Here is a 16,331-nt window from a genome sequence, read left to right on the forward strand (position 1 = left end):
CAAGAGTTTGGCGCGACCTGGGCAAGGACTAAGATATAGAAATTGAGCACCTTAGCAACAAAAGGATGAACAGGAAATTTGAAACCTCCCTTCAACGTTTCTTCATAAACACAAACCTCAGCAAAGTGATGGCAAGCCCTCTCCCATGCTAAAAGGAGCCTAAATGTAAAGTCATCAGGAATGCAATACATTATTTTGATTCTGTTAAGGTCCTCCTCAGTCAATCTATTCGGCTCATCCAGGGCGGCGACCTTGAGCAGAGGCTTTGCATCCATTATTGCCTCCGCTTGAACGTTGCACCGTCTCTCGTTCATAACATTAGGACACGGGAAGATAATCCCATCAACCACTTTGGCCTCATTGGCATCCATGGCCTCAGCCTCATCCTGCATGTCAGAATTGACGCTTGAAAGCTCATCTCGATCGGACTTGTCGCTACTCCCACTCATTTCAGAGGAACTGTCACTCGTCGCTCTAACGGCCCTATGAGGTAAGGAATCAGAGACAGTTCTCTCAGATGAGGAGCTAGGTGCGGGACTGGGACCCGCACTAGGAGCGGAGTTGCTCCCAACAAAAAATGTAACTTTACGAAACTTCGAGAACATAAGAACTCAATTAAAAAGAGAAAGAGAGCAAGGATGGAGCACTATACTGGTCAAATAGCAAAGGAAGTCGAAGACGCTTCAAGCTTGTATCCCACTCAAAAATGGTGAAAGCCCCCTAGCTCCAAACGCTACAAGTGCAAATGAAAAGGAACAAATGAGAGGATCCACTTCCTTTATTGAGAAGTGGAAACGGAATCGAGGGCCCATATCGATTTCCTTTAAATCCTACAACAAAAACGTGCCATGTGCATCTCTCCCATTGGCCCGAACAATCAGCCGCACAAGGCACAAGAAAAAGGGAAAAATCGAAAACCCACTTTCAGGTGCGACCCTATCCGAAGTGGGAAAAACGTCTTAAGCCAAAATCCGCCTCAAACACAACAAAATCCGAGATAAACGGAGATGAGTTCTCAATGAAAACTGAAATCCTCGAAAGACTTGCTCGCAATGGTGACCAATGCACATGGAGAAGAGTTTGCGATGGCGCTCGAATGCCACACGAAACCCTCAAATACCAACGAGCTTGAGAACGTGGGAAATAAACCCACCACGGCCAATGTTGAAGCCGAACACAACAAAGTTTAGTAGAGAATAGAAATGTCCAAAGACACTAAACCCATTTCGGATAATCCGGGACCCCGATCCAATACGGTGCGATGGGAGTCATCACGGCATTGAAGGAATGCAAAATCCAGAAGAGCAACAAGCTATGGATTAGCCCTGGCAAATACCGAGCTCAATTTGAGCCTTTGAAAGGGCTGGAATATCAAAATCTCGAGCAAGAATGCAGATGAACTTGTGAAAAGGAGATGAAAATATAAAAAAACTCTAAAACACACTTTGGCAAAAATGCAAGCCGATCACAATATTGCCTTTTTAGTGGGGGTGGCAATATAAAAAACTCAAAACAAAACAAACATGTTATAAAGACATGAGGGGTGGCAATGAAGACATGAGGGGCGCCTTTTTGGTTGGTTCTTGATCCATGTTGTTGTGAGCTGAGTTTATGTCGCCCTGTTTGTTTGTTGGTGGTTGGTTTCTCTCACCTTTCTAGTTGTGGGAGTTATTCTATTGGCGATGTGCTGCTCAACTGATGTCTCTGCTCGTGTTGCTTCATCGTTGCTCGTGTGCACACCTTTGGTGCGTATTTTGTTCGTGGTTCGTTGATGTTCTCTGTTGCAAAGCCTATGTTCGATCCTTATTGGTATGCAAATTTGTTCGCCTTGCTCTGATTCAAGGGGAGGCCTTGTTGTGATCGTTGTTGCCATCGTGCTGATTCAGAGGGAGCTGTTCTTTTTTTATGGTCATTGATCTCATCATGTACTCATTGTGGTCGTTGCTCTCTTTTGTTATGTTTTTCATTATGTATTCACTACACCAGCTTCATGGGGAGTGTTGTACCAAACTGGCTGGTTGTATGGGATTATTGCTTTTTTGTTGTATGGTATTTTAGTTGTAGTTTTCTTTGTAACAAGCTGAAGTTACATAGTATACACACTCCAGCTTGAGGGGGAGTGTTGAAGAGTGTTGAAGGGTATATTGGTCATTACATGTATTATGAAAGTTATTGTAGTTTTTGTACTATGTTGCCGTAAGTTGGGCCTATATATACATCATATTACATGGGAGCTCCTTAATAGTGACTCACCGTCATCTCCCTCACTCTTCTTCTTCCTTCTCTTCCTTATCTTCTAACAAAATAGTTCTTACCCAAGAGATTGTGAGGGCTATAACCTTGCTGAATAGGAAAGAGGGGTTCTTAATGAATCCCTTGAAGACTAGTAATTCGCTCCTTCCTTAACACTCAAACGACTGCTAGGAAGGAGGTCTTCCATAGGATCTTGCCGTTTTTCCTCCAGGGGCTAACTTGCTAACATTCCAAGAGGGTGCTAAAATCCTAGGGAATACCAAACAGATCCCAAAATGTTGCAGTATACCCCTCCATATCTACCTCGCTACGAGGCAATGCATAATTAGATGATCTACATAGTCCCTCTTTAATACATAAGTCGCAATGATCAACAATTAACATTTTTCGCTCCCGTAGGAAATCCACCGCCTGAATGTGCTTTTAGAGTGCAACCCACCCAAAAATCCCAAATAGTGCCTTGGTTGACTACCTGTTTGTAAAATATTTGCAAGTAATACTCGATTACGTCAAGATTGTCTAATGCTCTATTGGGTTGCACTTTAGAAGTATAATTATTAGATTCACACATACCCTTCTCAGCCCCAAATGTTGAAGGCTTGGAAGCTTTGTCCAGAGTCGGATCTCTTGTTTTTTCTCCTCTACAATCTTTAACATCATGGCCAGTTTTGGAACAGTGGGAACAATAGCTTGGAAGGAGATCCACCTCTATGCATAGCCTGGCAGCATCTATCTTCGTACCCTTCATAGATAGATAGTGAAGCAATTTTTAGGACAGATCCAATCAGCCCTCCAATGGACTTTATCATGTGTTCCGACACCCCTTGATGTAGGCTGGAAAGAGGAAATTAGAAGAAGAAGGAAGAAGAAGAATTAGGGGGAGAATAGAGAGAAGAATAGGGAAGAGAAAGAGACGAACACAAGAGGGGAAGAAGAATTCTCAATACTAATCAATATTCATCAAAAGTACCAATAAACGTTGGTTTATGGCTTTAAATAGCCAAATACAACCAACAAAAATAGAATCATACTAAAACTAAAACTTTAATAATTAGAAACCTACTAAAATAGAACTCTAAGAGATAAAAGACTAAAATATCCCTAACAAAGCTAATAATAACAAAAAGGCCCATGTGGGGCCTAAATAATAACAAAAACAACTCTATGGGCCTCTCGGAGAGCGGGCCCGTCTCGAATAGACGCGCAAAGGGCGCTGATCTCCATCATTTCCCTCCTGCTGAAAAGAACTCTCCTCCGGAGAGTGAAGAGAGTGGTACTGCTCCAGGGTGTCAGGATCTAGACGGCGAAGGTCGTCCTCTGTAAGCCAAGTAGCGTCTGAAGGAGGACGAGCATGCCACTGAACAAGATAACGCTGACAACCACCATGGCGGGAGGAAACGATCTGATCGTCAAGTATAGCCTCAATCTGGTCCGAAGGAAGTGGGGGCACTGGTGGAACCACTGGCACTGGTGCTGGAACAGAAGAGCTGGCAGTCCAACCTGTAGAAATATCTGTAGGCATAGAAAGAGGCTCAAAGGTTCCTCAATATGGGATTAGATCTTCAATATTGAAAACAGGACTAATATTCATATCAGCAGGTAATTCAATTAAATAAGCATTCGGGCCATATTTACGAAGAATACGAAAAGGTCCGATGGCTCTAGCATGCAACTTTTTAAAAGAATGGCGAGGGTAACGCTCGGGACGAACACGAACCATTACATAGTCACCTTCATTAAATTCAAGGTTCCTACGATGTACATCAGCTGCTAGCTTATAGTCAACATTACTAGTAGCAATCCTGCGACGTATATCAGCATAAAGGTCATGGATGTGTTGGGCAAAAGAATCTGCTGACTGAGAGGGACGGGCATCAGGTGGTAAAAGTATGAGATCAACAGGCTGACGAGGGTTGACGCCATGAACACTCTCAAATGGGCTCTTTCAAGTAGTCCTATTGATGGAACCATTGTACGCAAACTCAGCAGTGGGTAACAACAAATCCCATGTACCAAGACGATCGCCAACTAAACAACGTAACAAATCACCTAAACTACGATTAACTACCTCTGTTTGACCATCAATTTGTGGGTGAAATGCTGATGAAAACTTCAACCGTGTGCCAAAAAGTTTTCAAAGTGTCCGTCGAAAATGGCTAACAAACTTTACATCTCGATCTAACACAATGGAGATAGGGAGCCCATGAAGTTTAACAACTTCCTTAAAGAACAGCTTAGCTACCTGTACGGCATCAGTTGTCTTGCTACACGGAATGAAGTGTGCCATCCGTGAAAAACAGTCCACCACAACCATGATAGAGTCATGTCCTCAAGCTGTCCGAGCCAAACCAAGGACAAAGTCCATGCTGATATCTTGCCATGGAGAGTGGGGAATAGGCAAAGGCGTATATAATCCAGTATTTTGTTTCGTAGCCTTCCCTAATTGACATGTGCGACACTGTGACACGATTTGCGCTACGTCTTTCGTTAACGATGGCCAATAAAATCTATCATCGACTAACGCGATCATCTTATCACGGCCAAAGTGTCCTGCTAGGCCTCCAGCATGCATTTCCCAAACTAAGAAATCGCGAAGGGAAGTGTGGGGAATGCATAGCCTAGTACCTCGAAAGAGATAACTGTCATTTATCAAGAAATCAACATGTTCCCAACGGTTACCATCATTGACATCTTGAAAGATGATGCCAAAATCAGGACACGTAGGATAGAAGTCCTTCAGCCTATCAAAACCTATGACTTTGACACTCATGGACTGTAAGACCATAACTTTACGACTTAAGGCATCGACTACTTTATTATCAATTCCTGCCCGATGATTGAGTACAAAAGTATACTCTTGGATAAATTCTATCCACTTAGCGTGACGTTGACTTAATTTCTTCTGTGAATGAAGGTATTTCAACGCTTCGAGGTCAGAATATAAGACAAACTCCTGAGGTAAAAGATAATACCTCCAATAGAACACTGCCCGTATAACAGCGTATAACTCTTTATCATATGTGGAATAACGTTGTTTAGCCTCATTAAGTTTCTCGCTAAAATAGGCGACAGGGTGTCCTTCTTGACTCAAAACACCTCCTATCCCTACACCTGACGCATCACATGATACCTCAAAGACTTTAGAAAAGTCAGGATGAACTAAGACAAGATCTTCCATCATCTTCTGCTTGATATTTTGAAAAGCTTGTGTAGCAGAAGAGGTCCAACGGAACTCACCTTGCTTCATGCAGTCCGTTATGGGAGCCATAAGGGTACTAAAACCCTTAACAAATCTGCGATAAAATGTGACCAATCCATGAAAACTTCGAACCTCAGAAAGTGTAGTAGGAACTGGCCAATCATTGATTGCTCGCACTTTTTCAGGGTCTGCAGATACACCCTTTTCCGAGACGATAAAGCCTAAGAATATCACCTGGGTTTGCATAAAGGAGCACTTCTTGAGATTTGCATAAAATTTAGATTCTCGAAGAACCTCAAGAACTTGCCTAAGGTGATCGAGATGTAATCCTTTTGATCGACTAAATATCAAAATATCGTCGAAGTATACCACCACGAATGTGCCTAAGAACGGACGTAATATCTGTGTCATTACCCTCATGAATGTGCTCGGGGCATTAGATAAGCCAAAGGGCATGACTAACCATTCCAATAATCCGTCTGGTGTCTTAAAGGCGTTTTTCCATTCGTCTCCTTGACGAATCCGAATTTGAAGGTATCCACTATGTAAGTCGATCTTACTGTACCAACACGGCCCGGCTAATAAATCAAGCATGTCCTCAAGACGGGGAATGGGAAATCTATACTTGATTGTGATTTTATTTATGGCGCGACTATCCACGCACATTCTCCATGATCCGTCTTTCTTGGGTGAAAGTAATGCGGGTACAGCACAGGGACTAAGGTTGTCTCGAATCACACCACGCTCTAGTAATTCCTCTACTTGTCGACGTAACTCTGCTCGCTCAAGAGGATTCATGTGATAGTGTGGAAGGTTGGGCAATTGAGAACCTGGAATCAGGTCAATCGCATGCTAAACATCCCTCATAGGTGGTAATTCTGTAGGGAGCTCATCAGGAATCACGTCGTGGAATTCTTGTAATATCTGGTTGACCTCAGGTGGTAGGTCAACAGGTTACTCAGAAGAGAGCTGAAGAGTTCCTTCATCCACTAAAGCCAACATGTGTCCTGTCTCTTGACTTGCTCCTTCAAATTCTTTACGGTTCAGGATATGGAGACTCTTTTGTTTAGCTGGCTTTGAGGGTGGAGTAGGTTTAGAACTCTTAACTTTCTCGACAGGTAGCGCGGATTTCAACCTAATTGTTCTACCAAGATGCTTGAAGACATATGAATTTTCTCGCCCATGATGAAGTACGTCCATATCATAAAGCCAAGGGCGGCCGAGTAAGATGTGGACAACATCCATGGGTAGGACATCACACCATATCTTATCTGAATAATCTCCCATGTTGATGGGGACAAGACACCTCTGTGAAACAGGTAAGGATGTCTTATCAACCCAAGCGACTTTGTACGGTTGTGGGTGTGGTTCAGGTTTGAGTTTTATTTTAGAAACACTCGCTTGGGAGACAACATTCATGGAACTACCTCCGTCGATAACGATTTTACACACTGTGCCTCCGCAGGCGAGATAAGTATGAAAAATGTTAGTGCGCTGACAATCATCTTTTGTTGCAGGCGTAGACAAAATGCAACGCACTACACCAACACGTGTGCCATCGAAGTCATCTTCATCTGCCGAGTCGACAGGATCAAGAGGCTCTACTTCTTGCTCGTCATCTTGGTCCTCGAAGGGTTCACCATGCTCCTCCTCTATAGTAAGGGTGTGATGTGGACAACGGGAGGCAATGTGACCTTTCTGGTGACAGTTAAAACACTCAGGACCTTGGGGTACTTGTCGGGAATTGGAAGTTACAGGTCCTTGACGAGAAGTAGGATTTACCAGTCCTTTATCTCGATTAGTGCTAACTGCTGAACCAAAGTTATTGCTTCCTCTAGAAACAGTGGTGGTGTTTCTTGAAGCAGACGAACCGGATTGGGCAACTCTACCAGTCTGCTGGGAGGACCATGATCTACTCGTTTGGTTCTCTCTCATTTGGGACATTCCACCTCTGGGGTTAGAGTACTTAAAGTACTTTTCATCATCAAGAGCCCTATGAACAGCTTCCTCCAAGGTCTCTGGAGAATGGAGGTCAACCTCTTTCATAATATCCTGTCTCAACCCACGTATGAACCTGGAGACAGTCCTGGAAGAATCTTCCTGTATATTGCATTTTAGCGCTAATTCTTCAAACTTAGTCAAGTATGAAGCGACCGTCAGGGTCGATTGTGTCAAGTCCAACATTTTCCCTATAAGTTGAGACTGATAGAAAGGGGGAACATACTTATTCCTTAGTCTAGACTTCATCTCCTCCCAAGTGAAGCCGTCTAGTTGTCCTCCAAGACCTAGATCCTTTTGAACAGATTGCCAATGACGCTTGGCTGATCCTACCAGCTTTACCTTACAAAATCGCACGTGCTGGTGGTCATTCATATTATACCACTCAAAGAAGTCTTCGAGGTCTGCTAACCGGTCAAGGAAGGCACTGGGATCCATCCTTCCATCAAAACTGGAAACCTCAAGTCTGACATGTTTAAAGACATCTTGTTGGTCATTGTTATTCCGATCGAAAGGTCGATTATCGAGACGCCGATCCTGCTATCGAGCTTGAGGAGTAGGATGAGCATAATTGTATTGATCGTCTCGATGAAATTGTGCCTCTTCAACATAATCATCAGCGGTTTGGTTGACAAAGTGTTGTCCACCATTGTGACCTTGCAAATGGACTGCCCTATGGTTGACTTCTCTTGTTAGAGGTTGTTGGCCCTGGGGAAGAGGAAGAAGGGGGCTTCTTTGACCTACGGGGTGTTCAACAGTATTATCTGATCGGCCCATATGTGACTCAGGTCCATCCACATGAATGGCTGGCCTGTCACCTAACTGACTCTCTGCAGGGTGGTGTCCCCTGCGATTCTCATTTGCCTAAGTTCTTCTAGAATTTGTCGCACCGAAGCTTCGATTGCTGTAGTTCTTCTCTCTATTCGTACTTGTGAATCCTTAAGAGTGTTCATTTCGTCCTCCAATGATTTAAGGCGATCTTCCATTTTGGTTTGTGACCGTGTTTGGATGCTCATGAACTACGGGTAAGGAAAGAATGGGATTTTGCTGATATACGACGCAAAATACTAAAATTAATGCAACTAAACTATGCTAATGTAATGCAAGGAAACAAGTACGTAATAAAGGAAACTACTTAAGGTTTGTGTAGAAATAGGGTTCGAAAAATCAAGGTAAAAGAGGTTTTAATGTGGAGGAAACAAGGGTTTGATGAAAATAAGGTGAATATGGGCTCTAAGTGCAAATTTAATTACGATCTACTAATAGGAATATTAAATCTTGATTTCAGTAAAGAAGATGCGTACCTCGGAAGCCTACGAGTAGCCTAAGAAGTCCTGATGGTCTTCCTGACAGCAGATCTGTCGCGGATCGTCGATCGGATAGCTGGAAGATGTGGATCGGATGAGGGAACGTGATCGACGGTTGTGATTGCTCCTGAAATTGTGTTGAAAAATCACTGTCTGCTGCGGGAACGAATACGGGTGTGCTCCACTACTCAAGTACTTCAACTTCTGTGTTGAAGTCGCGGGCCAAATTCGAGCGGCTATTAAACAAGAGAGAGAAAGTAGTGATAGAGAGGAGAGAGAAAGTTTAGAGAGAAGGAAGAGAGAAAAGGAAAAACAGATAATTGAATTTCTATTTTTTTTTTTTGGCGGGGGGTGCCTACGGAAAAGAAGAGGGGTTGAATTGCTGTGCGCTAATTGGAAAGGGGGTGCCTAGGGGAGAAGTGGGATTAAGTATTACTTTAAAGAGGGGGGTGCACTAAGGAAATCAAAGGGGGCTGTTATACCTTAAATTATAGGGTATTTAATAACCTTAAAGAAGGGGAGAGGGTGTCCAAGTAATAAGAGGGGGTGTTCTTTTAATGCTTAGGAAAAGAAAGAATCGAGTGATTCTTCTCTTTCCTTTTCTCAACAGAAGTTAGAAAAGAAACCCACGAGGGTTTCCTTCCCCGACACAAGCAGACGATGGTGTTGGGGCTCGACGGCGAGACGGGGCGTGGCACTCCGGCGGCGGGAAGATCCGGCGAAGTTTGACGACGGCGGCTCTCCGGCAACGGCAAGATTAGGCCGGCCTTCTTTCTTTTTTTTTGGCTCAAATCGGGCTGATTTTTTTTTGGATTTGAAGGCAGATTTTGTTTGGGGCGAAAGTTTCCAACGACTTTATTGGTTTGAAAGGCAATATAATAAGGGAGGGTATGGATCTGTTTTGGGGTGGCTGATAGAAAGGCAAAAGATAGATGTTGTTCTGGGTTTTTATTTTGGTTAGGGTATTAAAGGTAGGTTTGCTGGCTGTTGTGAAACCTAGCTGAAACAAAGGGGATATAAAAAAAAAAGAAGACTAAGGTTCTGTTAGCACAAAGATGTGGTTGGTTTAGGGTATGATTTTAATAGAGGGTTTGGTAGGGTTTAAGGTGGGTTTTTGGACTGGTTCGTGTTTGGAAGAAAAATCAGATTTTGTGAAATTCTGTTATTCTCGAGTTTATTCGCAGCAGAGACTTCGGGGACTTGGATCTTCGCTTTGATACCAATTTGACGTAGGCTGGAAAGAGGAAATTAGAAGAAGAAGAAGGAAGAAGAAGAATTAGGGGGAGAATAGAGAGAAGAATAGGGGAAGAGAAAGAGACGAACACAAGAGGGGAAGAAGAATTCTCAATACTAATCAATATTCATCAAAAGTACCAATAAACGTTGGTTTATGGCTTTAAATAGCCAAATACAACCCCCAAAAATAGAATCATATTAAAACTAGAACTTTAATAATTAGGAACCTACTAAAATAGAACTCTAAGAGATAAAAGACTAAAATATCCCTAACAAAGCTAATAATAACAAAAAAGCCCATGTGGGGCCTAAATAATAACAAAAACAACTCTATGGGCCTCTCGGAGGGCGGGCCCGTCTCGAATAGACGCGCAAAGGGCGCCATCTCCATCACCCCTCCAATGGACTTTTATCTTGTCTTTGTTGGAGAGAGAGAGAGAGAGAGAGAGCAACAAGGAATGACAGATTGTTCCGGTCCACCCTTGAATGTTGCTGTCCAATGCATGAACCTAAACAAGTATTCCTTGATATACAAGTGATCCTTCAACCAAGCATTCATAAAATCATTCTCATTAACAAAAACAGTAATGGCGTTGCTGATCTAGAATAATTATCACAAAATCCAACTGCTAATGAGGATTCTTGATGTGGTTCTTAATATAAAAGGCATTAGATCTTCCATACGAGCATTTAGCAACAATGAAGAGTTTAAAAGCCTCATTTGACCTTTCTGATCTCATCTTCCGAATATAAAGGATAGGCTTATATGATGTGGTCCTTGACAGTTTTTTCATACCACGAGTATGAGGAAGTAACATGTTCTTCGTGAGCATCGGAGCAAATGACTTGGTTTGCGAGCTTCCTCCCATAGTCCATAGAAACCTGAGCAAATGACTTGGTTTGCGAGCTTCCTTCCATAGAAAACTGTTTCTTCGAGGAGATGGCAAGTGGAACGGATTTGGACTATGAAGCAGTAATAAGATTCGTCTCAGCTAAGGAGGGAAATCCATTTGCTGCAATGAAGATTGATGATGATCAACATGGGCAAGAATAAGATTTCCTCCCAAACACAAATACACAAGACTGGATCTGGGCAAGCATGACAGATTTATAGAAACTACGTGGTTGGGAGCCCTCCCGACAAATGGGGAGACTCCACGGCCGTGGCAATGGCTGATGATGAGATGGAAAACCTTTGGGTTTACGATGCCAAGAAAGTGATTAAAATCCTCTAACTGCTCTAATTGTATCTGACCAAAATAAAATGCTATCAAAGCAGCTGGGTGTATATTTGTGCTTATTCTATCATTTTCTTAGTTTTCATCTTAAATTTTCATCGTTTCCATTGATTGTCATAAACTTCCATAATATTTACAAGATTTTCATGGACTTTCGTAGACTTTTACAAAGTACTTCCAGTTCTGAGGAAACCAAAGGCCATATCGAAACTGATCGGAAACCTTGCCAAAGGCCTAAGGTAGGAAATAAGGGTTATTTCTTGTATGGGACTTAGATTGTATTTGAGGGGTATTTATGTCCTTATCATGTTATTTTGGGTTTTATCATCAATTTATAAGAATAGCCTGAGGTGGGACTATTCCATATACTCCATCTTCTCTCTCTCTCTCTCTCCAACAACCCCAACTTGGTATCAGAGCACTGGATTTTCTTACATTTGTTTCAAGAGAATCAACGCCATTGACTTTTTCTGACACATTGGTGACATCATTAGGCCATACGACTAACATCAACAGTCGTACGACCATGTGAGTAGGCATGAAACCTACATAGCTTGGATGCACATAATATTTTCACTATGATGGTGATTTTTTATAATTTTTTGGAGTTATTTGATATTTTTCTGATTTGACTAGAAGAAAATCCAGAAATCCCGTGTTTTGGCTTGATGAGAATTTTCTCTCAACTCGGGACTTGTTTCAAATGGGGTTGCTTCATTCTAGGCCTTTTTTTGTGATAGGCATTAACTATATGGAATGAGCCTAGTCTGCACGGATGTACATTGGTGGGCGGAGTAGCTTGGCTATGTTAATATTCTTGTGTAGAAACCCAAGTCGGACGATCTGAAACATGATAAATGGGAGGAAAATAATTTTATGATAATATCACGGTTGCTTTATTCGATACAACCGCATATCAGTTGCACCCTCCTATTCTTGAGAGCAGCTAAAGATATTTGGGATGAGGTTGAGATGACACATGCACAAAAGGGGTATGATTTGTGGACACGGACACAAGTGTCGTACGTCGACATGGACACGGAGTGTCGGACAGGGCAAACCCCAAAAATTTAGAAATGGGGGCTCGGCTAAAATAGAAAGTACACATGATGCAACAACGAAAATATTAGTTAAAGAAGAGCTAAAAAAGAGTTTATAATAAAAGAAGAGTTAAATAATAAAAAAGGTAAACGCAATATACAATAATAAAAAGAATATCACACTTGACATGGCACAAAAATGTGTCCACAGACCCACATTAAGTCCAGCACTTATAGCAATACATTTAAAAGTGTTTAAAGGAGTGTTAACATGGGTGGACACGCGTGTCGTGTCGGACACAAGAGAGGACACATGTCAGCAATAAATTCAAAATGTTGGCTAAATCATAGCAAAAAAGAAATATCGCTTGAGTTTATCAGCTTTGGCAGGAGATTGGGAATCTTAGACACAAATAAAAGAGTATCTTCTTACTTCTCAACTTTTCGCTGCATATGGGAAGAGTTGAATCACTTTCAGCTGTTAAAGTGGGATACTGAGCCTCTTGTATGGCCGATTTAAAAAACAAGTAGTAGGAAATCACATTTTTGATAGCTAGTATGAACCCTGTATTTGACGTCACTCGAGATCAAATCATAGGCCGCGATACTCTTTTATCAGAGATTTGTCATACTTGAATGTGTTCTGTCTAAGGAGATTTGTCTAAAGTCGTACTTGAATGTGTTCTGTCTAAGGAGATTTGTCTTGTCACTGGTCATCAACTCGATGCCTTGACAAAAAGGAGTTGTGAAGTCCCATTTTGACTTTATTTTAACAAAGCTGGGCGTGATTGATATCTATACTCAACCTGAGGGAGGTGCGGGAAATGAGGGTAATTTCTTGTATAGGGATTTGATTGTATTTGGGGGGTATTTATGTCTTTTCTTGTATATTAATGATAAAACCCTATATGATATGGAAGACATAAATACCTCCCAAATACAATCTAATTCCCATACAAGAAAAAACACTTATTTCCTACACTCCTCACTATCCCTTTTGGCAAGACATCAGCTGGTGGATGATCAGTAGGACTTTATAAGACAAATCTCCTTAGGCAGAACACGTTCACGAGTGAAGTGCCTATCCACCTCAATGTGCTTCATGCGATCATGCTGGACAGGATTATTTGTCATGTAGGGTTTTATCATTAATATACAGGAATAGCCCATAGTGGGAACTATTCCATTCACTCCATCTCTGTCCTCTCTTCCTCTATTACTCTAACCTCCGACTTGATCGAGTTCCTAGATGGATCTCATCCTAGTTACTCATGAGAAAATAATCTGACTTATGATGGGATCTCATCCCTGTTGTCACTCTGCATACGGGGTTAATCTATGTTTTTTCAGAAATGGACACAGCTACCGCCTAACCACACCCCCCCCCCCCCCCCCACCCCCCCCAAGCAATATTATGCCATGTTACTTATATTTGTAGTCGACTAATTCCCTTCCAATATTATGCTATGTTATATTATTTGTAGTTATATCTCCCATGTGCATGAGAATAAAGAAAATTATGACAATTGAATACAACAAAAGCACTGTATCGATCTTCTTAACTGGATGTCCATATTTACTTTATAATGATTGGTTGGCCATGCGGAAGTCATGAGCAAAATTATCACAATTCAATCCAACAAAAGCAGTGTATAGATCTTCATTACCGGATGTCCATATTTACTTGATAATGATTGGTTGGCCACATGGAAGTCCTATCTGGGTCTTTGTGATCTTCATTTTATTAGTTCTCTTGTCAGTTTCTCAGTTTTATCATCTTTTATGATGAAGTTTTATACGTATTGTATATGTATATCCCACTACCACTATTTTCTATTGAAGTTATCAAAAGGTAATTACTTATTATCTCTGGTTGAAGTTTGAATTTCACCGAGCAAACCTGTCTCTAGGATGCTAAAAATGTCTTATATTGGTACCAATTAACTTCACAGCTTCAATTATGACCTCATTTTATAAAGATACTACACATGCAGGATAGAGATGAGAGCAAAGAGAGCATTTCTAAAGGATTGCCTGTAGTTTCATTCTCCCTTGGCGACTCGGCCGAATTTTTATACGGAGTTAATAGAATTGTGGACCAGGCAGAGAAGGTAATACTGGAATCAGGTGATGTTTTAGTATTTGGTGGCGAGTCAAGGCTTATATTTCATGGGGTTCCATGCATTCTACCTAAGACGGCCCCGAGGCTCTTAGTTGATGAAACAAATCTCCGTCCAGGACGGCTCAATCTGACTTTCAGACAGTATTAGCAACGCCACTCTCTCTTCCTCATCTCTTTGGTATATATACTGATTCACTGATTTGTTGATGTATGAATTTTCTTACAGTAAAAACTTGATTTTGTTGGGTTTAGTTTCATCTCAAACTCTCTACTACAGAAAATAATCCATCGAATTGGTACCCTAAAACTGGCTTTTGTGTATATTTGATAAAGTAGATACAGAACATTGAAGTTCCTGTTGATGAATATTGTGCATGTTTTGTGTATTCCGCAAAATGACTTTACGGCCATGTTTGGCAACCTTGATTTTTTTCTATTTATAACTAGCTGAGAGGAGAGACACGAGAGGGTGAGAGGCTGAGAGGCTGAGAAAAGGCTAAAGTGCTTCCAGATTTTTTTTATCCTTTTTTTCATACCTCTCCTCACCCTTTCTTAGGTCTCCCCCTCGCCTCCCTCGGCCTTCCTCTATCCAAACAGCCCATAACCTCTCATTCTCTATCCCTATCAAATCTCGATTTACATCTGACCTTAGGTGAAAGCTATCATGATTATGGCAAACGGTTTTTTAGACTCATCTAAAGTGTGTTGTTTTCTTTTTCTTTTTTTTTTGGCAAAATCCAAGATGTGGTACGACAATAGGACTATAACGATGTTGAAGTTGTTTATATTTGTGGCTTGCAAAGCCAACGACTATCTGTCGCAGCCGGAAGCCATTTAGGAAGTTTACTTATATAGTTCCAGATATCTGTATGTATAGTTCCTGATACACTGGTTCGCCAAAAACTGGTTGGGATCGGTTTAAGTAAAAACTAGGTTATTTGGAGGTTAAATTGCAGAATCTAGATCATGTAAAAACCAGGGTATTTGGGGTGGTTAATTGCAGAACTTGGATCAAGTAAAGTAAAAGGCTGCGTATTTTGTGTGTTTAATTGCAGGACTTTGATCTAGTAAAGTAAAAACTAGGGTAATTTGTAACTGGACTGTTGCAGAGATAGGCAGGGTATGTTGGGTTTTGGCTTGTTTTCCACTCTAAGTGGGTCTCTTCTTTTTGCTATTGACCTAGTATAATTAGGATTGGTATGGAGCATACTACCTAGTCTGACTAGAGGAGAAAGAATAGGGGTCTCTTAGTCAGAAGAGCTGGGGTCTCAGGTTAAAAAACCCATACATCTGTTGGCGAGAGGGAAATTTTGAGCGTGTGTGTGTGTGTGTGTTGGGTTTTTCTCTTGTGGGAAATTGAGAAAGGGATTTTTTTCTCTTTGTTTTTTTTATTTACGGTCTTCATTGAAGAAAACAAGGAAAAGGTTGTTGTTTGTGGTTTTGGGTTAAATCAATGTAACACTATTTTATTGTTTTCTCAGAGATCGTGTTCTTGCCAGTGAACATAAGACATTTTGGCCGAATGAGGTAAAAGTCAGAATTTCTTTCTATTTATCTACAAATGATTGAATATGATTTTACATGTCGATTTTTTCCACAAGTAGTATCGTAGTTGTTGGATCAATCTAATCGGGGAAGAATGGAAGTTAGCAAGATTATTCGGGAATCTTGTTTGAGGTGAAGTTACACAACAATGTATTTGTTATCTAATCGTTACTTTGTAATTTCGATAAGTTGTTGATTCTATAGAGAGTTTTAAGTTGATCAGTGTCTGAAAAGAGAATACTACTTGTCTTTCCCATGTTTCCCATTTTGTGTGGGGTGACCAACTTTAAGAAGTGTTTTTTAGAAGTGTGGAAAACCTGAAATGGTGGTAGAGGGCCCAACCGTGAAATTTGAGATTGAGAAATTTGAGAGAAATGAGAGCTTTACTCTTTA

General features: G+C 41.3%; 1 protein-coding gene across 1 annotated transcript in view; it reads left to right on the top strand.

Annotated features, from left to right (window-relative positions):
• Window positions 1-14,761, top strand: part of LOC143878561 (DNA N(6)-methyladenine demethylase ALKBH1C-like) — a 66,410-nt gene extending 51,649 nt beyond the window's left edge. The window contains exon 6 of the mRNA XM_077380833.1: window positions 14,266-14,761. Within this exon, the coding sequence (XP_077236948.1) occupies window positions 14,266-14,541 (276 nt within the window). The 3' untranslated portion in view covers window positions 14,542-14,761. The remainder of the gene's footprint in view (window positions 1-14,265) is intronic.
• Window positions 14,762-16,331: the final 1,570 nt, after the last annotated feature.

This window comes from Tasmannia lanceolata, unplaced genomic scaffold, assembly GCF_043159265.1.
Source record: "Tasmannia lanceolata isolate RefF3 unplaced genomic scaffold, GAP_Taslan_0.1 ptg000006l, whole genome shotgun sequence".
Lineage (NCBI taxonomy): Eukaryota > Viridiplantae > Streptophyta > Magnoliopsida > Canellales > Winteraceae > Tasmannia > Tasmannia lanceolata.